Genomic DNA, 23,096 nt, shown 5'->3' on the forward strand with positions numbered 1-23,096 from the left:
AGAGTGTGCTAGCCTTGAGTGAAACAGTTAAGGGACAGCATCCAGACCCAGTTCAAACCCCAGTACTGAAACCAAAAAAAGCCAAAACCAAACAAACAAGACATTGAAGGTCCAGATGAAGTCAGGCAGTGTGATCTCTCACAGTTACTGAGGCTTGTGGGAAGGAAGCCTCACTATGGTTATATCAGTTAAGGGAGATGACATGGTACAAATGACCAGAGGAGGAAGAGAGTCATCAGACCACATAGGCATCCAGAGAAGGGACAGAAATGGTTGTGGATGGGAAGTCTCTTAGTATTATTTCCACCTTTGGTCCTCAGCTCCACCCAGACCTGAGCTTCTCCCTGTTCTAGAGTTCTCACCCTCTCTCTGTCCAGACCAACCTGTGCATGCATTTACCTCACTTCCGCCCTTACCCCCCACCCCGACCTGCCTGCCACTTGGATAGGGACAGACACCATGTGTTCCCTCTCCCAGGGCGATATGGCCCCTCTAATAAACCTTACAATAACGTTTCTCCTGTGCCTGCCTCCCTCTCTCCCTCCGCGTAGTCCCCTGGGATGGTCGGGAAGGATTCCTACAACGTCAGTGTGGATAATGTCAGGAACTGGAGGGTAGCAAAACCCCTGATGGTGAAGCAGGTGGCTCAGTCCACATGCACTGAGGGCACAGGACAAGTCTATGTGAAGCACCAGTGTGGAATGGGGAGCCATTCACCCTTGCAATGCATGTGAGGTATGTGAAAAACCTGATCATCACTCGAAAGAGAAGTGGGGAATGGTGGGTGGTATCCCCTCCAAAAACCATTTCCCCCCTTTGACATTTTCTATCTCAAAAGGAAAAAGTAAAGATGATAGAAATTTATTAGAAATATGGCAGGAAATGAGAGCATGTGGCATAGACATGACCACACTGGTCTGGATTTCCTGGGGCTCCTACCAGTGGGCGTAGCTGAAGCCAGGGTTGAGATAGATAAGCGAGGAGGAAAATCTGAAATGTCTTTGTGCTTTTTAAGTAGGGGCTGGTAGCAGAGCTTGAACTAAGGGCTATGAGCTCTTGCTTGGCTTTTCCCACTTATTGCTGATGTTGCACCATTTGAGCCACATCCAGTCCAGCATTTTGTTGGTTCACTATAAGAGCCTAGCAAACTTTTCTGCATAGGCTGGCTTCAAACCCCAGTCTTCTGATCTCAGCCTCCGGAGTAGCTAGGATTACAGGCATGAGCCACCCACCAAGCCTTATCTTAGCATTGTCTTAGCATGTATTCATTGTGGAAGAGTTGGGAGGGAATCTGGGTCAGGAGGAAAAAAGTCCTTAAAAGAGCTTAACTCCTCTTTTGTCTTAAATTGTCTCTAGATTGCTTCAACTAATACATGATGAATAATATGTAAATAAAATTGTTCTGCTGTATTGTATAGGGAATAATGATAAGAAAGTCTGAAGGCATTTAGTAGACACAACCGTCCTAGACCTATCTACATAGTAAACTCCAGCATCAGGGAGTGCACAGATATGGAAGGCAAGGATCTGTGGAGTCCATTGCACTGAATAGGGAGAGGCTGTGTGCATCGCCAAGGGGCTAACTTCGACAAAGGGACAACTCTCTAGAGGAGAGTACAAAGTTGACTAGCAAAACCCTTTAGCCTCAGTATAACATTAAAAAAAAAAAAAGATTTCCTAAGCTGGGTGCTGGTGATTCATGCCTATAATCCTGGCTTCTCAAATGGCAAAGCACCAGTCTTGAGCAAAAACAGCTCAGGGACGGTGCCTAGGCCCTGAGTTCAAGACCCAGGATAACCATACACACACAAAAGAGATTTCCTATCTCAAAGGGATAAAAGAAAATCTGCTTTAAAAAATAGTAATATTTGGGCTGGGAATATGGCTCAGTGGTAGAGCTTGCCTAGCATGCATGAAGCCCTGGGTTCAATTCCTCAATACAACATAAACAGAAAAAAGCTAGAAGTGATACTGTGGCTCAAGTGGTAGAGTGCTAGCCTAGAGCAAAAGAAACTTAGGGACAGTACCCAGGCCTTGGTACCAGGGCTAGCCAAAAAAGAAAAAAAAAAAAAAAAGGTAATATTCAATCGGCCTGAGCTTAATTCCTGATAAATCCTTATGCATGCCTAATTTCCAAATTAACATCAAATTCCATTAACATGGACTCAATATCATAACATAAGCCAGGGCTATTTTCTTCATTCTGTAAGATGATTGTTTTCTACTAATACACTATACCGCAGAGTTGACCATTTTCACACAAAAAGCAGTATCTGTGAAAGTCAACACTTGCTAACTGAGCCACAAATGTAAATCCTCCTCCTTTCAAGAGAAGAGTAAGGCAAACCAAAGAAAAGAAAAAGAAAACCAATGGAAGGAAAGCACAGGCTGCATGGAGGTTTCATTACAGTAGTAAGTCAGGAAATCCCAAACAGTCCCGAAGTGCAATAGAGCAACAATGATGAACGGGGCCATCATGTTTTAGCACCCACTTACTCAGCAAGCACAAGCTCTGAATGAGCTTTGATGATGATGATGATAGAAACTAACACTTGTTATGTGCCAGTGTTCTCAGCACTTTCCACTTGCTCATTTTAATCATCATAGTAAGTTCATAGTAGGGGATATTACTTTTTCTGATTTATAGGTAAGGAAAGTACACAGAGGTCAGGTGACATGTGAAAGTCTACCCAGCTAATTAGTGGAGCTGAGGTTGGCAGCTAGGCATTTAGCCCTAGATCTATGTTCTGTCTTTTTTTTTTTTTTTTTCCTTCTCTTTCTTTTGTGCTGGTCTTGAGGCCTGGGTGTTACCCTTGAGTTTTTGTGACCAAGGCTAGCACTTTACCACTTGAACAGCTGCTCTACTTCTGGATGTTCTGTCTTTAACCCAAACAACGAAGTTCTGAAGCTAATTTCTCCTACCATAAGTAAGCACATCTTTGGTGCAACAATATTTTGAATTAATACAATCAATCAATCAAAATGAAATACAAGATACATCTTATCCTTTCAGTTGGTAGAAACAATAAATGAAGAGTTGTGTATAACAGAAACAGCTTCATTATTTCTTGTTCAATAACCACCCTTTCCTTATCTAAATTGGAAGAAAAGCTGCAGACTCAGTGGTGTTTAAGACCATTAGGCTACCCTTCCCCCATTCCTTTTTTTTTTTTTTGGTCTTGGGGCTTTGAGCTCTTCAGTTCAAGGTGAGTGGTCTACCACTTGAGCCACAGCGCCACTTCCAGTTTTCTGGTGGTTTACTGGAGATAAGAGTCTCAAGGGGGCTGGGAAGGTGGCTCAGTGGTACAGCGCTTGCCTTGCATGCCTGAGGGCCCTGGGTTCGATTCCTCAGCACCACATAAACAAAAAGAAAAAGCCTGAAGTGGCGCTGTGGCTCAAGTGGTGGAGCGCTAGCCTTGAGCTGAAGAGCTGAGGGACAGCACCCAGGCCGAATTCAGCCCCCCCGACCCCCCCCCCCCAAATAAAGAGTCTCACGGACTTTTCTGCTCAGGCTTGGCTTTGAACTGTGAACTGTGATCCTCAGATCTCAGCCTCCTGAGTAGCTAGGATTACAGGCTTGAGCCACCTGTGCCCAGCTCCCTCATTATTTTGATACACATCTCTGAATTCCCCTGAAAATGTCCAAGCAAACCACTTTTTGGGTTTTGTCATATCAAAAGGAAAAGAGAGGCATTAATTCTTCATTCTTAACACCAGAGAAATATAACTTTGCTTTTGTTTTTTGCCAGTCCTGGGGCTTGAACGCAGGGCAGGCGCTGTCCCTGAGCTGCTTTCACTCAAGGCTAGCACTTTACCACCAGAGCCACAGCTCCATTTCTGGCTTTTTGGAGGGGAGTTAATTGGAGGGAAGAGTCTTATGGACTTACCTGCCTGGACTGGCTTTGAACCAAGATCCTCAGATCTTAGCCTCCAGAGCAGTTAGGACTAAGGTGTGAGCAACCAGCCCCCAGCCAACTTTGCTTTCTTAATGAGGAAATGCTGTGCATAATTCTAAACAATGCCCTCTTTTCAAGTTTATGAAGGATCAAGTAAAACATTTCTTGAACATTACATAAATGGGGCAACACTTTTTTTGTTCTGGGAGTCAGGATCAAAATCCAAAGGAATTCTGAGGTAAGTTTTTACTATTAGGTGAGAGCTTCTGTAACTTCCTAAGCTGCTCTAGCCCTCACCTGTCTGCTTAAAAATGATACCCTGTCCAACACACACACACACACACACGTACACACTGTCATTTTAGTCATTCTTTTAGTAGTAGGCTCAGGCCTTTTTACTGCAGTAAAATTTTATGATAAGGGCAGTCTGTCAGTCTTTTTCTTATGAAAAACAAAAATATCTATTTGGGGCATAAATAAGGTATAGCTAACTTCCTACTGTAGGTCCTAGAAACATAAAATTAAAGGTAAAATGTACCTGAACATAAAGAAAGGGAGGCTGATACAGAATTTGTTTGTGGGTGAGTCTCCCTACAAAGCCTAAGCTTGGGCTGGGAAGGTGGCTCAGTGGTAGAGCGCTTGCCTTGCATACATGAGTTCCTGGGTTCGATTCCTCAGAACCACATTAAGCAGAAAAAAAAGCCGGAAGTGGTGCTATGGCTCAAGTGGTAGCACACTAGCCTTGAGCTGAAGAGCTAAAGGACAGTGCCTAGGCCGAGTTCAGGCCCCATGACCAGACAAAAAAAAAAAAAAAAAAAAAAGCCTAAGCTTCCCCAGTGCAGCCATGACAGGAAGATCTGTCACATCCAGTAATTTTGCAGTAAGCTTTATCAAAGTAAAACTTATATAACAAATGTAAACATCTAGGGTTGGAGCTGTGGCTTAGTTGGTAGAGCACTAGCCAATGAACAAAAGCATCAGGTACAGAGTTTTCAGTGTTGGTTTCAGATTAAAAAAAAAAAAAGTAAATATCTGTCCAATCCATTCAAGATCAAAAGGACTGCTTATAAGACTTATTTTACAGTAGTCCATTTCCCCTTTCCTTTTCTTGTCTGATTTGAACTTGATCTGAAATTTTCACTCACCGTCTGACACTATCACTTGAGTTATGCCTCTGACCCCCTTACACTGGTTTTGGTCAGCTTTCTGTTATACATATTAGTCTTGCTTGACCTAGACTTAATCTTGATGAGATATCACATGAGTTCGGTAGCTTCTGCTCAACCTGTACTTGAGATTTACCTATGTTTATAGGTATCTCTGGTTTGTTCTGTTTTATTATCAACTTTCCATTGCATGGACATGCAATCTGTTTACCCACTTGCCAAGTGATCTAAGTTGTTTTTAGGTCCCCCGGCATTACTGTGGCTTGAACTCAGGGCCTGGGTATCATCCCTTGGCTAATTTGTTCAAGGCTAGCAATCTACCACTTAAGCTACAGCTCCATTTCCAGCTTTTTTTTGTGGTTAAGAGTCTCACAGTTGAGGGAGAATGATGAAAGGGGTGACATCAATCAAAACACATTGTACTTATAAAATAGTTGAATGGTAACTTTTTTGTACAACTACTTACATATATTAAAAATATGATTTAAAAAAAAGTATCATGGACTTTCCTGACTAAATTGGCTTAGATCTCAGCCTTCTGAGTAGCAGAATTACAGGTTTGAGCTACCAGTATATGGCTTTGCTGCTAGTTTCTGTCTATTAAAAAACAACAAGCCGGGCGCTGGTGGCTCACGCCTGTAATCCTAGCTACTCAGGAGGCTGAGATCTGAGGATCGCGGTTCAAAGCCAGCCCGGGGAAGGAGAGACTGTGAGACTCCTATCTCCAATAAACCACAAGAAAACCGGAAGTGGCGCTGTAGCTCAAGTGGTAGAGCGCTCGCCTTGAGCTGAAGAGCTGAGGGACAGCGCCCAGGCCCAGAGTTCAAGTCCCACTACCAACCAAAAAAAAAAACAACAACAACAACAACAACAAAAACACACTATAAACACTGTGTAGTTTACGGTAGAGTATGTTAGCCCTAAAAGAAATTGTCAATAAATAAATAAATAACAGTTTAAGACAAAAAAGAGAAATCTCCAACAATTTTCCACAATAGTTATACTAATTTGCAGAGTTATTATGTTGTGCAAGAATTTTAATTATTTCACATCTTTGCCAACATTTTATTTGAATTTTGGCCTTTTAGTGAGTGTATAATGGCCCACTGTGGTTCTGCAATTTTCTGACAAATAATAATGTTGGATACGTGAGCCAAAATTTGCTTATATTTATTTACACATAAATTCATTTCAATTACAACAAATATAGTCGTCTTTTAGAGACAATTTTTGTTATGGCATTTGGAATATTTTCCATAAGGAAGTTATATAATTCTACCACTATAAGTCACTGAGGAAAGTTAGTTTATGGGATTATGTCCAACTTCCGGATAAAATGTTAGTTGGGTATAGTATTTATAAATAGCCTTCACTAAAATGAAGGTAGGGCAATGATGTTGGCACCTCTCCTGCCACCACCTGGTAATGTTAAAAACGAATAAAAAAGATAACCATAGGGTTGGGAATGTGGCTTAGTGGTAGAATGCTTGAAGCCCTGGGTTTTTTTTTTTTTTTCTTTTCTTTTCTTTTTTCTGGTTGTGGGGGCCTGAACTCTGGACCTGGGTGCTGTCTCTCAGCTCAAGGCTAGCCCGATACCACTTGAGCCATTGGACCACTTCTGGCTTTTTTTTTTCTTCTGCTTATGTGGTGCTGAGGAATTGAACCCAGGACCTCATGCATGCAAGGCAAGTGCTCTACCACTGAGCCACCTTCCCAGCCCAAGCCCTGGGTTTGATTCCTTAGTACCACATAAACAGAAAAAGCTGGAAGTGGCACTGTGGCTCAAGTGGTAGAGTGCTAGTCTTGAGCAAAATAAGCTCAGGGACAGTGCCCAGGCCCTGAATCAAGCCATCGGACTGGCAAGAAAAAAAAAAAGATAACCACAGAAAACCATAATGATTTTCAGCAACACCTCAGGTGGAGCTTAGTCAACTTTTCAGTTCAACTGTTTGTTTCTGCATACATATTTTTGAAACTATGGAGCTCACGCAGTGGAATTTGTTTTTAGCTATCATTTCATTTTTAAGAAGCGCTATTACGTAAGTGTCAAACAACATCAGACTGTAATTTCTCTAAACTCAGGGAAGATTTTTAAAGACATTTCCCCTTTTAATTAGCTTCGAGGCCCTTCCTCAGGGCAAACCAACCTTTGAGTTGTCTATCTTTGAGAATCTATCTTGAAGATAATCCGACTGTTTCCTAACTTAATTAGTGGTCTGTTAGGTGGGGAGAGGAGAAAAAAAAAATGGACATGCCTGCAACATTTGTAGTGTCACACAGCACAATGTCAAGGTAATGGCTGGGTTATGCAAGGGCTGTTCCGGGTTAGGAGGGATGGAAGGGGCGACAGGGTTATGGAAGGGGTGACATCGATGAAGATGCTTTGTAGTTATAAACTGATCGGTTCGATGTTAACCTCTTTGTACAACTACTTCAAGACAATAAAAAAAAAAACTGTAAAAAACCCATCTTTTGTACACTCTCGAATGTTCTCCCCGATCTTCGTGAGAGTCGTCGCCCGGCCGGCCGGAGGAGCAGCGGCGGCGGCGGAGCCCCGGGGATTGCGGGGGGCGGGGAGGGCGCCCCGGGCCCGCAGGCTTGCCCCCACACCCTCCACCAGCGGCTCCCCGCTCGGCCCCGCGGGGCTGCACCTGCCGGGGCCCCCGCACAAGCCCGCCAGCCCTCGCCACCCCGGGGGGCGTCGGGGCGCCGGCCGGCGGCGCCGAGCCCGGGTGGGCTTCCCTCCTCTTCCCTCCCCTCGAGCCTGACAGCTCCCCGCCGCCCGCGCCGGCGCCCGTTTCCCGGGACACACCTGCCCGGCTCCCCCCGCCCGCCCCGACAGGCTCGGCCGGTCCGGAGCCCCCGGGGGGTCCCGCCGCTCACCGGCTTCGGCCTGTCCGGGAGTCTGCAGGAGAGGCGTGCTATCTGAGCTCTCCTCGTCCTCCTCGTTCGCCGCCCGACCCCGCGCCAAGGGCCTCATATCGCCTTCGGAGAGCGCCGGCGCCGGAGACTCCTCGGTGAGCAGCGCGGTAGCCAAGGGCCCCAGGCCGCCCTGGCCGGGCGAGGAGGGGCGGGAGTCCGGCGTCGGCGCCGCCCCCATCCCAGCACCGCCTCCGGCCACGTCTCGTTACCGAGACCCCGCCCACAGGTAGGCGCGTCCACTCCACCCCTCCGCCATCTTAGGTTCGGGCAACTCCAGCGTGGGTGGAGCGGGAGGGCGGAGGGGGAAAAAGCGGAGTTCCGGACGTTCCGGAAGTTCCGGCCAGGTGGGCGGTGTCGTTGATGTGTAGTCGCGCGCTCGTTGGCTGTACGCGTTTCGGCTCGCGAGTGTCTCGGGGGCAAGGTCCCGCCCTCTGACGCTCTCGAGCCCGGAAGTGGGAACTTGAACCTTTTTTATTAAGGGGCGGAAGTGGAAACTTGAAGCCCCTTTTGTTTAGGGGCGGGCTTCCGCCCAGCCGGGAAAATGCACAGGTTGCATTTGCGGTCGGTACAGTCAGTCTGTGGCTAAGTCAATGTGACCGTCCGCATCCTTTGTGCCATCCTACCCCGTGACTGACGGCGTCCCTAAAATAGCTTCTGAAGTGCAGGAAAGTACAGTCAACGGAAATCTGTGGACTGCAACGAGATCGCCTACTCAATGTGGGCAGTCTCCTATTGTTCCGTCCATCAAATCCTCGGATGGATGTGCTCCTCCCGCCCCTTTCCGGGTTCTTCCTCCGATTGTTCTAGTTGCTGACCAGACTCTAAGGAGGAGGAACTAGGGAAAGGCCAACTCTTGTCTTTTTTCCGCCCTGGGCAGTGAAAACCACTTCTGTAGAGATAGAGAAGAGGTTGGATGCGGATGCCCTCCGGGGGGTGTTTTTCCACAGGGAAGGTTTGCATTTCAGCCAATTGCTAGTCAGTAAACCAGGTAAGGGGGTTGGTGAGGTTAGAGCAGAAATCCGGACCTAGGTCTTAGGTACTGAAGACAAAAGGAGGATTTTTGAAAGCATCCCTGACTTCCTGCTCAGTAAGGGCGAGGCAGGTTGTCAAGTTAAAAGTTGAGAAATGTAGACCTTCTGTTGAGTGACAAATTGCCATTCTTGCCAGTTGAGTGGTGCACAATCACGTAGTGGATCCTTTTAAAATGAAGATTAAGACTCAGCAGGTCTGGTACGGGGGTTACCTTTCTGTATCAATTTAGAGGGTGTTTGGGGCTGAGGTTTACTTTTAATTCAGTAGAGCTGGCTGCCTTCCACGATGTGGGCCTGTCTCAGTCAGATGAAGGCAGCGAACAAAAACCTCTTTACTCTCCCTTTCCCACCAAACTGGGGAAATCCTCCCATTTCATTTGCACTATCAGCCCCTTAGGGTCCGCGGCATCACTCTCTTGGGTATGGTATGTGCTGACTTATATCAGTATGCTGAGGCTATACTTTATATCCTGAACTCCATCACCTCCCACTCCCCTCCCCCCATTGATTCAGACATTGATTCATCAACAGGTCTAAGACTTCGTATTGTCGGCAAACTTCAGGTAACCATACTCACTAGCAGGGTTATAAAGGATGTGGGAATAAAGATTCCAATTGTTCCAAAAGATTTCAAGCTATACAAGGTCGTGTGTGTGTGTGTGTGTGTGTGTGTGTGTGTGTACTAGATCTTGAATTCAGGGCCTGGACACTGTCCCTTAGCTTTTTTCTTCAAGGATGGCATTCTACTGCTTGAGCCACAACCTCCACTTTTGGCTTTTTCTCTGGCTAATGGGAGATAAGAGTCTTGCAGATTTTCTTGCCTGGCTTGACTTTTGTAAGGGTTGGAAAACAGAGACCTTCACGTGGTTGTTCAGGCAAAAGAGAGTATTAGGAGAAACCAGAGCCTGAACTAGATGAAGGTGGACCAGGGGGCGAATTTATGGGGGAGGTGGGGAGAGGGGGAGAGATTATTCAGGGGAGAGTGAGGAGGTGGGGCCACAGTGGATCCGGAAGTGACCTCAGAGCCTGGGGGCACCTCCTACTGACCCCAAGTGGGCCAGTTACCTGGGTTACAGGTGTTGAGCAGGGAAAGAAAACAAAGGGTGTTTTTTGTTTTTTGCTGGCTTTGTCTATTTATGTGGTGCTGAGGAATCGAACCCAGGGCCTCATGCTTGCAAGGCATGCACTGTACCGCTGAGCTACCTTCCCAGCCCCAAAAAGAGAATAAAGGGAAGGGGCTATCTTTCCTGAGTGGATCTAACAACTTTCAACTTTGAGCCTTAGATCTCAACCTCCTGAGTAGCTAGGATTACAGGCATGAGCCACCGGCGCCCAGCTTCAGGATTAAACAAACAAACAAACAAACAAACAAACATAAAAGTAAAATAACTTTACTCCCTTATAACAGGCATTTATTTTCTATTTCTAAACTACAATGCAAGATTGTTGTGCATGTTATTTTTCTTGTTGTTGGTGTTGGTTAATTCCTTCCTTTACCAACTAAACTAGTACTGTTGAGCACATATGTAATCTCTAGTAGCCACATTGCAAAATATAAGAAAAAACAATAAAAGATAATTTTTAAAATAATATATCCAGTTTAATCCAGTGTATTAAAATGTTGCATTCCTTCCACATCTATTCATTATAAGATTATTGAGATACAGTTTTCCAACCTGTGGTATGATTTATAGTAAAGCACATCTCCATTCTGGCCAGCCATGTTCCAAGATGGCCACAAGCCACCCTATGTCTCAGAATTCCATACTGGACAACACAGCTGTGGGTCAGTTTACTCTTTGCTCATTCCTCCAATGCCTCCAATCCCCCAAATTCTGTTTTTGATGGGGAAAGGCACATCATTGTATGGGCCTGGGCACTGTCCTTTACCCATTTCGCTCAAGGCTGGCACTCTACTATTTCAACCAGAGCTCTACTTCTAGCTTTTTGGTGGTAAGATAAGAGTCTCACAGACTTTCTGCCCAGACTGGCTTCAAATTGGAATCTTCAGATCTCATTCACTAGAGTAGCTAAGATTACAGAAGTGAACCCCTGGTGCCTGGCTTAGTAGTTGTATCTTTGTCTATTTTTTTTTTTTTTTTGGGGTCCGGTTGTGGGGCCTGAACTCTGGGCCTAGGTGCTGTCCCTCAGCTCTTTAGCTCAAGGCTAGCACTCTACCACTTGAGCCACAACGCCATTTCCGGCTTTTTTTCTTTTTGCTTATGTGGTGCTGAGGAATCGAACCCAGGGCCTCATGCATGCAAGGCAAGCGCTCTACCACTGAGCCACCTTCCCAGCCCAATTCCCTTAATTTTTTTTCTCTCTCTCTCCTCTCTCTCTCTGTCTCTCTGTCTCTCTGTCTCTGTCTCTGTCTCTGTCTCTGTCTCTGTCTCTGTCTCTCTCTCTCTCTCACTCTCTCTCTCTCTCTGTCTTCCCCCAACTTCCCCTGTCTTGAACTCAGTACCTGGGTTCAAGACTGAGCTTTTGTGTTCAAGACTAGCCCTCTACCACTTGAGCCACAGCTCTACTACCTGCTTTTTGGTTGAGTCTCATGGACTTTCATGCTTGAACTGAGTTTGAAGTAGCCTCTTGAATAGCTAGGATTATAGGTATGAGCACAATTTTGCTTACTCTTGGAAGTCATTTTAATAATAAATGTATAGCATAACGAGATTGTTAGTTTCTACTTACAAATTATAGGACACTTTCTTAATCAGTTTTCCTTTTATTTATTTAACATAGGAGAGCTGAAAAGTAGCCATACTAAAAACAACAGCAAAAGGATAGAACTAGCATTGCTTCTTTAAAAGCCTAGCCGAAACTGATACAGAAAACTTAAACACACTGAAAAATTTATGAAGACATACAATGTTCTCTCTTTGACTTCAGAGAAGTTTAAGTGAATCATTTTTAGCACCTTCAGGGTATCAGTGCACAGATATTATATCAGATAGGAGAATCACACAGAACCTTGGAAGTCTGGTGACCTTCAGAAGTCAGCTAAAAGTGCAGACAGCAACGCAAAACTGGACGACTCAGGCAGATTAGAAGATTATGCTCAAAGCTGTTCTAAGCAGCATGTGATACTGAAGTGTAGCTGAGTCAGACCTTCCTGACAGTCCTTTTTGATTAGAACTCTTTCCACATAGACAGATGCATTATTTATGATCCAGGAAAGGCTTAGTAGTTTAGAAACTATTAGTTATTTTATAACAGAATAACAGAAAGAATAGACACACACACACACACATTTTTTGTGCTGGTACTGGGCTTGAACTCATGCATGGGTGCTGTCCCTTGGTTTTTTGCTCAAGGCTGGCACTCTACCCACCTGAGCCACAGCCTACTTCTGGTTTGTTTGTTATGGTGGGAAATTGAAGATAAGAGTCTTACCAACTTTCCTGCCTACAATCCTCAGGTCCCAGCTTCCTGAATAGCTAGGATTATAGGCATAAGACACTGGTCCCTAGATTAGTCTTTCTTTCTTTCTTTCTTTCTTTCTTTCTTTCTTTCTTTCTTTCTTTCTTTCTTTCTTTCTTTCTCTCTCTCTTTTTTTCTGAGGAATTTTTTATTTTTTATTATATATGTTTTTTATTGTAAAGATACTGTACAGAGGGGTTACAGTTACATGAGTACATTTCCTATTGAGCATTGTTACTTCTTCCTTTATTTTTCCCCTACAATCCCTTCCCTCCTCTTTCCTTTCCTTCCCTTCCTTCCTTCCTTCCTTCCTTTTTCTCTCTTTGGTATCCCTTACATGTTTTAGATGTGGTTTTCTTTTTGTACACTTTTACTGGTTTCTGTCAAGTGATGGGACTAGAAAAGTCTTTAACATCTATTAAAAACGCCTATTTCGAGGATTATTAGATGCACATTAAAACATTTTGAAAATGTGGTTTAATTTTTATTTATTTATTTGCTGGTCCAGGGCACTGTCTCAAGACTAGCACTCTACCACTTAAGCCACAGCTCCAGTTTTGGCTTTTTGTGGTTAATTAGAGATAAGAATCTCACTGCTTCCTGCCTGGGCAGGCTTTGTTTTTTGTTTTTATTATCAATTCCTGGGCAGGCTTTGAACCATGATCCTCAGATGTCAGCCTCTTGAGTAGCTAGGATTACAGGTGAGCTTGGCTGAAAATACAATTGTATGACATTTTTTCAGGTAGATTCAAAGGACTTCTATCAGGACTTCCTAGTTTACAGTTGATGTTTTGGTCATATCTGTCTGTGGCTCATGCCTGTAATCTTAGCTATTCAGAAGGCTGAGACCTGAGAATTGTAGGCAGAAAAGTCTCTAAGACTCTTATCTTTAATTTCCCACCATAACAAACAATCAGAAGTAGGTTGTGGCTCAGGTGAGTAGAGTGCCAGCCTTGAGCAAAAAACCAAGGGACAGCACCCATGCCTGAGTTCAAGCCCAGTACTGGCACACACAAAAAATTATGTGTGTTAATTTATTGTAGAATGACTAATAGTTCCTAAGCCACTAAGCCTTTTCTGAATCAGATGTGATTCCTATCCCTCAAGGTAACCATTTCTCTTGACAAATAGATTAAAAAAATAATAAAATGAGGATTTAGTATTTCTGGCTCAGTAATTTTGGTGTGTGGGGCCAGTCCTGGTGCTTGAACTCCTCAGGGCTTTTGTTCTCAAGACTATCACTCTACCATTTGAGCCAAGCTCTACTTTCAACTTTTTGGTGCTTAATTGGAGATAAGAATCTCATGGACTTTCCTGCCCTGAGCTGATTCTGAACCTAGATTCTTAGATCTCAGCATCTGAGTGCCTAGGATTACTGGAATGAGCCAGCAGCATCCAGCTTCAGTAATCTTCTTAATTTTAGTGCTTAGAAAAAAAAAGATTAATTTGTTTTTTGTTGGTCATGGGGCTTGAACTCAGGGCCTGTGGCACTGTCCCTGAACTTTTTTTTTTTTTTTGGTCCGGTCGTGGGGCCTGAACTCTGGGCCTGGGCACTGTCCCTCAGCTCTTTAGCTCAAGGCTAGCACTCTACCACTTGAGTTACAGCACCACTTCCAGGTTTTTTTCTTTTTTTTTTTTATGTGGTGCTGAGGAATCAAACCCAGGGCCTCAGGCATGCAAGGCAAGAGCTCTACCACTGAGCCAACTTCACAGCCCTCCCTGAACTTTTGCTCAAGGTTAGCACTCTACCCCTTGAGTTACAGCACCACTTCCGGCTTTTCCTGTTAATGTGGTACTAAGGAATTGAACCCAGGGCTTCATGTATGCTAGGTAAGCACTCTACCACTAAGCCACATTCCCAGCCCCCATGAAACTCTTTTTTTCATCAGTCGTGGGGCTTGAAGTCTGGGCCTGGGCACTGTCTCTGAGCTCTTCAGCTCAAGGCTACTGCTCTACCACTTGAGACACAGCGCCACTTCTGGTTTTCTGGTGGTTAACTGGAGATAAGAGTCTTACAGGTGTTCCTACCTTAGCTGCTCTGAACTGCCATTCTCAGATCTCAGCCTCCTGAGTACTAGGATTACAAGTGTGAGCCAATGGCACCTGGCCTCCATGAAACTCTTATATCCAATTAAGCACACACAAAAGGAGGAAAGTGGAGCTGTGGCTCAAGTGCTGGGGTGCTAGTCCTGAGCAGAAAAGCTCAGAAACAGCACCCAGTCCCTGAGTTCAAGCTCAAGGACTGGCATTGCCCCCGCCACCCCCCCACTACAAAAATCAGTGGATTCTTACCCCATTACTCGGACACTGTGTACATCAGGTGGCCTGTCCCACAATGTAACTCAAGCCATTCCCACCAATGGAAGGAAAGCTGACCTCAAGATCTGTAGGAAAGACAGGCATGTTTTGAGCCTCACTACAGCTTGTACTTAACATTAAAAAAAAAGTCAAGGGATTTTTGTTTGCATAGCAGCCTGCTGCAGCTCAACACTAAGACATTCTAGCATCCAGCTGGGCCTGGTGCTTTAGCTTACTTCGCTTTTGTACTTAATGCTGGTACTCTACGACTTGAGCCATGTCTCCACTTCTGGCTTTTTGCTGGTAAATTGGAGATAAGAGTCTCTTGAAATTGCCTGCCTGAGTTGGTTTCATGTTTTTTTTTTTTTTTGCTCATGGGGCCTGAACTCTGGGCCTGGGCGCTGTCCCTCAGCTCTTCAGCTCAAGGCTAGCGCTCTACCACTTGAACCACAGTGCCACTTCCAGCTTTTTTCTTTTTGCTTATGTGGTGCTGAGGAATCGAACCCAGGGCCTCATGCATGTAAGGCAAGCACTCTACCACTGAGCCACCTTCCCAGCCCTGGCTTCATATCTTGATCCTCAGATTTCAGCTTCCAGACCGGCTGGGAGCCAGCAATAACTGGACATCAATGTTGATGATGTCACTATCAGGCTTCCAGCCAACCAGGCACAGTTCCCCAGGTTTGTCAAGTGACCTGAAAAGCTTGCATTAACCTCAGATTGGCTAACAAGAAATCATGTACTCATGTACAGTGATCTGCCAATGATAATGAGATTCCCTAGTCAGCCTGTAAGATCCCATGGTCCTGAGTGGAGGCATGATTGGAGTTCTCTGGGTCCCAGGACCCTTGTTTCTTGGGTGTAGGAGCCATGCCAAGTGACAGAAGCACCAACACTTGACAGTTGATTTCTTAGATTCCTCTACTCTTGCTAAAGGCCATGATCTTCATAGGGTACATGAAGGTCAGATAGGCAGGGATTTTGAACCGACTGAACTGACATGGATAGCTTGCCTTGAAGTTGAGGGTAGGGTGCCTGATTTTAGCATTTCCTGAAGACATTTTACTACCAGCAATTTAGACTCAGAAGTCCCCAAGACAGAAATCACTGCAATCAGGGAAAAAGAAGGTGCCTGTTTGGACAATCTTGATGATACAAGATTTAAATTAGTAATTATGTCCTCAAATTTTAGGAGCTTTTTGAACTTTCTGTCAGATCAAGGAAAAGTTGAAGAAAGGAAAATCTTTTCTGTTGTGTATCAAGCCAGTATATATAAAAATAATTCCAAGAAAATGAATCTGGGTCTCCAGAAAGTAGATTTTAGAAGTTCATTTCAGCATTTCATTTGCCTGAATTGAACAGATAGTTCTCAAAGTTGTTCATATGACTAAGAAGTACACAAAGAGATGTACACTATCCATATTCATAAAGGAAATGCTAATTAAAATCTCACTGGGATCCCATTGTACCCCAGTCAAAATGGCTATCATCAGGAAAGAAGTGAAAACCAATGCTGGCGAAGGTGTGGGGAAAAAGGGACACATATACTGTTGGTGGGAGTGTAAATTGATGCAACCACTATGGAAGCAAAAATGGAGGTTTCTTAAAATCTAAAGTAGCCATTCCAGGGGCTGGGAAAGTGGCTCAGGGTTCCATTCCTCAATACCACATAAGCAAAAAGAAAAAAGCCGAAGTGGCTCTGTGGCTCAAGTGGTAGAGCACTAGCCTTGAGCTGAGGAGCTGAGGGACAGTGCCCAGGCCCAGAGTTCAGGCACCACAACCAAAACAAAAAAGAGTAAAAAAAAAGATAAAGTAGAACTGTTGTGTGATTCTGCTATACAACTCCAATGTGTACATCTGAAGGATGTATGTATATCACCATAGAGTCGAGATACTTGAACATCTGTATTTATAGCAGCACTAATCACAATAGCCAAAGCTATGCTAGCTACAAACTATGGAATCAGAATGGTGAATGGGCAAAGAAAATGTGGTAGTGTGTGTATGTATATGTATATATATATCTATATATAGATATATATATCACATATATCACACATATATAATCACAGGCTTTCTTTCATATGTGGAATCTAGCCCTAAAATATGAAGGACAAAACATATAAAAGGTTCTTTTTGGGGGATGGAGGGCAAAAGAAGAGGGTATAGGGAAATGAGTATGGTGGAAGTATTTTATGTACACATATGCAGCTAGAAAAATTAGGCTTATCAGAGCTTCAACCCTGCTTTTTGATGGTAATTCCAAGATGAAGTCTGCATATTTCTGAATTGGCCTTGAACCATAGATCTCAGGATTTCAGCCTCCTACGTAACTCGATTATAGATGTGAGTCAGTGATGCCTGTTATGGTTTCTAGATATGGCTGTGATGATTTTCTCTTTTTCAAAATTGTAATGTTTTAAAATTTAATGTCTCTATCAGCTGTAAACTAGGATTAATGTTTGGTTTTATTTTTTTATTTTTTATTTATTTTTGTCAGTTGTGAGGCTTGAATTCTGTGCCCAGGCTGGCTTGGAACCTCGATCCTCAGATCTCAGCCTCCTGAGTAGCTGGGATTACAGATGTGAGCCACTGGTGCCTGGCTTAAATTTTTTCTTTTTATTGTTATTATAGAGGTGATGTACAGTTACATAAGTCAGGTATTGGTTTGAGTTTAATAGCTACCTTGTGTATTCTTCTTCTGGTTCTTCATGCCAGGCTTTTTGTTTCATTTAGTCCACATGGCTTCCTCATTCAGACAAGGACATAAACAGTAAGTAGTGGGATCTTAAAATACTGTAAAATACTGTCTTCTCAAGGTCATTAATTGGAAAGTTAGTCCACTGCCTGGAGCATTGTAGTGTTCCATGAATGATCTTCTCCAAGACCCTGAGGAAGGAAGAACTTCTTCAAGTGGATTCTTCTCTCCTCCCTCTTGTCCTTAAATATGTAAGATCCATTTGTTCACGAGCATTATCTTACAGTAAATCTATATTAATATATCATTTCAAGTCAACAACAAGTGAAAACCTTTTCTGGCCTAAATATAAAACAAACAAAACCCAAACAAAATCTCCAATATGGTGAACTTGGCGCCTGTGGCTCACACCTGTAATCCTAGCCACTCAGGAGGCTGAGATCTGATGATTATGGTTTGAAGCCACTCTCTGGCAGAAAACCCATGAGACCCTTACTTACAATTAACAACAAAAAGCCAGATGTGGAGATGTGGCTCAAGTGGTAGAGCGCTAGTCTTGAGTGAAAAGGCTCAGAGATAGTGCCTAGGCCCTAGCCCCAGTACTGACACAAACAAAATGAAAGAAAATGAAACAAAAGCCAGTACATTCCGATCACAGCACCAGATATGCAAATCAGAGATGACCATCCTCATGTGATTTGGGGATTGTAATGCCTTTTAGTGCCTGTGAAGGAGAGGTGAGGCTGTGACACATCTGTAAATAGTCCCTCCTGTGGATGGCTTTGTATATACAGCTCTCCAAATGTACAGCTTGGACCTGACATTGCTTCTTGGTGTCAACCCTGAATCTGGGGCCTGGTGGCTTTGTCTCCACAGATGCTGCCTTGGAGACATCTAAGTTGAGAGATTTTTTTTTTTTTTTGTCAGTCCTAGTGCTTGAACTCAGGGCCTGGACACTGTCACTGAGCTTCTTTTGCTCAAGGCTAGCACTCTACCACTTGAACCACAGTGCCACTTCTGGCCTTTTCTGTTAGGTGGTACTAAGGAATCGAACCTAGGGCTTCATGCATGCTAGGCAAGCAATGAGTACATTTCTTTTTGGAAAAATGTCGCCTTCCTTTGTTCTCTCCAGTTTTCCCCTCCTTGTTCCCACCCACACGTTGTATAGTTCATTTTCAACATAGTGTCCAGTGAGAACCACTGCTGCGTTTGTCCTTTGTCCCTCAATCTTCATTTTTTTTTTTTTTGGGTCCAGTCGTGGAGCCTAAACTCTGGGCCTGGGCGCTGTCCCTCAGCTCTTCAGCTCAAGGCTAGCACTTTACCACTTGAGCTACAGCACCACTTCCAGCTTTTTTATTTTTTCTGCTTATGTGGTGCTGAGGAATCGAACCCAGGGCCTCATGCATGCAAGGCAAGCGCTCTACCACTGAGCCACCTTCCCAGCCCAATCTTCATGTTTTATTGAAAGAAATTAAATTTATTTTTTTCCACAGCAAGATCTACAATGATAAATATAAGGCTGCTTATGATCAGGTGGTAATTCTAAAATCCCTATGCGTGTTCTCTCTCTCTTTCTCTGTCTCTTTCTCTCTGTCGGTCTCTGTCTCTGTCTCTCTGTCTCTCTCTGTCTCTCTGTCTCTGTCTCTGTCTCTCTGTCTCTGTATCTCTCTTTCCCCTCTGGTGGCATCCTAGCTTTCTATAACATTGAGCTGATCATCAAACTAGATGCTGGATACCTGGGCTTAAACTCAGTGCTGTGCTTATAGATGGATCATTGATGGACTGTTTTAGGGACTTAAAAAGTACATTTTTATCACCTTTAGGTATTGTACAAAGGGGTTACAATTCAACTTGTTAGCTTATGAATGCAAATCATCTTGATCAGTATCACCCTTTTCATCATTCTCCTGCATTCCTGTGTTTGACAGGTGATATATCACACAGTTAACCCCCCCAGCCACATCACTAATGTTTAAGCAAGAATTAAGCAGTGATCCCAGATCGACTCCTAGTTATATAATAAACACAGAAATTGCATTTCTGTATCATGGGGATATGTTCTTGGGAGAAGAACTTTTATCAATCTGAATTACCTCTGTTCTGTATGTCTGTGTCCCCACATTTCAACTCATGTTGGGATCTAATTTCGGTGCAATGGAGGTTGGAGATGATTGGGATTAAGTTACAAGGACAGAGCTCTCAGGAACGAAGTTAGTGCACATGTAAATGAGGCTCCAGAGATCTGCCTGTCCCTCCTACCACAGGACAGGACAAAAAGACACTACCTACCTGAGGAAAGTCTTCACCAGAAAAGTCATGTACCAAAGCCTTGATCTTGGACTTCTGAAAGCCCCTGAACTAACTGAGAGAAATCAATCCTGTGTTCATATGACATCCAGGCTGTTACAGTAATCTTTTTTTTTTTTTTTTTGAGGTCCGGTTGTAGGGCCTGAACTCTGGGCCTGGACGCTGTCCCTCAGCTCTTCAGCTCAAGGCTAGCGCTCTACCACTTGAGCCACAGCGCCACTTCCGGCTTTTTTCTTTTTGCTTATGTGGTGCTGAGGAATCGAACCCAGGGCCTCAGGCATGCAAGGCAAGCGCTCTACCACTGAGCCACCTTCCCAGCCCTGTTACAGTAATCTTAATGGACTAAATCTAAATACATTGTTGCAGGATGTCCACTGCTCCTTTCCTCTTGGTAACGCGGTGCACCACCATCTATAACCACCAGATGGCAGGCTGGTCCAGATGGCTGCTGTGGGAGAACATGGCAATATTCAGAATACAATCCAAGCCTCTCTTTATGGACCTAAAATCTCTGTTATAGTTCCTTTTCATGTCTGTTTTAAGACCCTCAAACCCAACCCCTTTTTAGATAATGGATTTTTGAGTGTTATCCCAGGGGCCTCTAGATAGACATCTAGAACTTAGAGAGGCCACAGTATGAAATTTCAAATACTTTCTGAAAGCTCATGTACTCATTTAACAAAGATTCAAAAACACACTGAAGAGTCCAGGTGTAGTAACAGGAATAACAAAGAATTTATTAGCCAGGTGTTGGTGGCTCACTTGTAATCTTAGCTAGTCAGAAGGCTGAGATCTAAAGATCACAGTTTGAGGCCAGCCTGGGCAGGAAAGTCCTTGAAACTCTTATCTCCAATTACCCAGCAAAAAAAAAAAAAACGAGCAGAACTGGAGTGTGGCTCAAGTGTTAGAGAGCCAGCTTGAGTGAAAAAGTCAAGTGAGAACTCAAATCTCTGAGTTCAAATCCCACTATCAGGAAAAAGCTCAGATGGATTAAAATAATGTAGGAAACTAAACTTTAAGACTACTTTGATGAAAAGATAGGAACTTATCTCTGACTCTGTGGCTAGAAGAGATTTTCTTTTTAAAATATACAAAGCCGAACCAGGCACTGGTGGCTCATACCTGTAATCCCAACTACTCAGGAGGCTGGGCAAGAAAGTACGTGAGACATTCCTCCCATCCCCCCTTCAAAACCTGTAAAAGGAGAAAGTGAGATAAGATTTGTTGGGAAAATGGGGAGAGAACGAAAAAGTAACAGGCTGGACTGGAACCTCAGCAGGCGAGGGCTGTTTATTGAAGAACAGAGAGGGGCGCAGACCTTCCCAGGGGATTAGAGGTTGTGCAAGGGACTGGATTTTGGGGGTGGGCTTAACAAGGAAGTAGAGAATAAACAATAGGCTATGGTCTCCTTGGGATCAAGGGCAATGTCCTTGGCCAGGCCCACAGTGGAAGCTGGGTGTGGGGGAAGCTGGGTGTGGGGTCCATTGTCTCCTTGGGCCAAAGTCGGAATGACCTGCCTGTGGACAAGCACATGCGTACACACCTGCTGCTTTGCTTCACCCTGGGGAATAAGGCAGGACTCAATCCTTCCTATTCCATTTTTAGATCCATAAAAAGATTGGGCCTAGAGGGGAGAGGCAGATCCTACATATAGAGTCTTTCAGATACATAAAAAAGTTGGACCGAAGAGAGATGGGGAAAGGGGTCAGCTGTTGTCTTTCTGGCTACTTCCTGCTGACATGGGGGTGGAGTCACTGAGACTGGAGTCTTCAGAGTCCAGGTCTGTGCTGGGCAGGACAGAGCAGTGAACTGAAGTTTGGTGCACAGAGTATGTGTGTGCACCTGTGAAGACATGTGTTAAACCCAGTGTTAAGGCCAGTCTGAGGGAGGAGCCCTTTCAATGCACACCTCTAGCTGATTATTATTCAGCAAAAGTGAGGGCCCAGTGCTGTCACCTCTTCTGATTTTTTTTTTTTTGGTCGGTTGTGGTGTTGGTTGTGGGGCTTGAATTCTGGGCCTGGGTGCTGTCCCTCAACTCTTCAGCTCAAGGCTAGTGCTCTACCACTTGAGCCACAGCACCACTTCTGGTTTTCTGAGTGTTTTATTGGAGGTAAGAGTCTCATGGATTTTCCTGCCCAGGCTGGCTTTGAATCACCATCCTCAGATCTCAGCCTCTTGAGTAGCTAGGATTACAGGCATAAGCCACCAGCACCCAGTGAAACCAGTTAATTTTTTGTTTTTTTTTTGGTGGGGGTCCGTTCATGGGGCCTGAACTCTGGACTTGGGTGCTGTCCCTCAGCTCTTCAGCTCAAGGCTAGCGCTCTTGAGCCACAGCGCCACTTCCAGCTTTTTTCTTTTTGCTTATGTGGTGCTGAGGAATCGAACCCAGGGCCTCAAGCAAGGCAAGCACTCTACCACTGAGCCACCTTCCCAGCCCGAAACCAGTTAATTTTTATGTGCTCTTAGCCAGGTTAATATTTTCTTGGCATTGGGCTAGCTAGGGCAAGCATATATATAGCTTACCAGTTTAAAGACTCTGCTGTACTATATGGCAATTAAGTGGAAATTGCAAACAGCTTATAAAAATTACTCTGAGTATTGCATTTACACAGCTGATTATAGTGTTAAAGTGACTTGCTCATCTCTAAGTTTTGTATCTCTGCACCTGTAAACGACACATCTCATGGCTTTTCTCAAAATGATTGGTTTTTCTCAAAGAGATTAGGAGTGATGTTGAACTGGGCACCAGTGGCTCATGCCCGTAATCCTAGTGATGCAGGAGGCTGAAATCTGAGGATCATGATTCGGTGTCAGTCTGAGCAGAAAAGTCTCTAAGATTCTTACTTCTAATCAACCAGTGAAAAACCAGGCCAGAGGTTTGGCTTATGTGGTAGAGCACCAGCTATAAGCAGAAAAAGCTGAGCAAGTGAGGCCCTGAGTTTAAGTTCCCAAACTATTCCAACCCCCCACCACACACACACACACAAAATGACGCTGAGCTACTCATGGCTAGAGTGGAACCCCTTTAGAATGCAGGAGAAAGTTCCCTCTGTTGCTGGTTATTGGATAACCTCATCTTCAGGTGTACACAGAGTTTAGCTGCTTAACAGATCACCTTACCTACTCTAGTGCTCTCCATCTTGTTCATGCAGATTCCTCAGAATCACACTGCTGACTTCCCTTATGGACATGTTAGAGTACTGGGTTTCCCGAGACTGCCCTGCTTCCGCTATGCGATAGGAAGTTAGCTGGATATCCCTCCTTGCAGAAGTGCTCGTCATAGACAGCCCTCTTCCTAAAGTCAGCATTCATAGACTAGCTCTTTCATAATAATATGTGTGTACTATCTTTATGTGCT

The 23,096-nt window shown here is 44.3% G+C and overlaps 1 protein-coding gene across 1 annotated transcript in view; it reads right to left on the reverse strand.

Moving 5' to 3' along the window:
* The window catches only part of Slc17a5 (solute carrier family 17 member 5), a 53,557-nt gene extending 45,351 nt beyond the window's left edge, over window positions 1-8,206 (reverse strand). The window contains exon 1 of the mRNA XM_070012154.1: window positions 7,946-8,206. Within this exon, the coding sequence (XP_069868255.1) occupies window positions 7,946-8,162 (217 nt within the window). The 5' untranslated portion in view covers window positions 8,163-8,206. The remainder of the gene's footprint in view (window positions 1-7,945) is intronic.
* Between the last annotated feature and the right edge of the window lie 14,890 nt (window positions 8,207-23,096).

The sequence above is a fragment of the Dipodomys merriami genome, unplaced genomic scaffold (assembly GCF_024711535.1).
Source record: "Dipodomys merriami isolate MVZ:Mamm:240054 unplaced genomic scaffold, mDipMer1.0.p SCAF_89, whole genome shotgun sequence".
Taxonomy (NCBI): Eukaryota; Metazoa; Chordata; class Mammalia; order Rodentia; family Heteromyidae; genus Dipodomys; species Dipodomys merriami.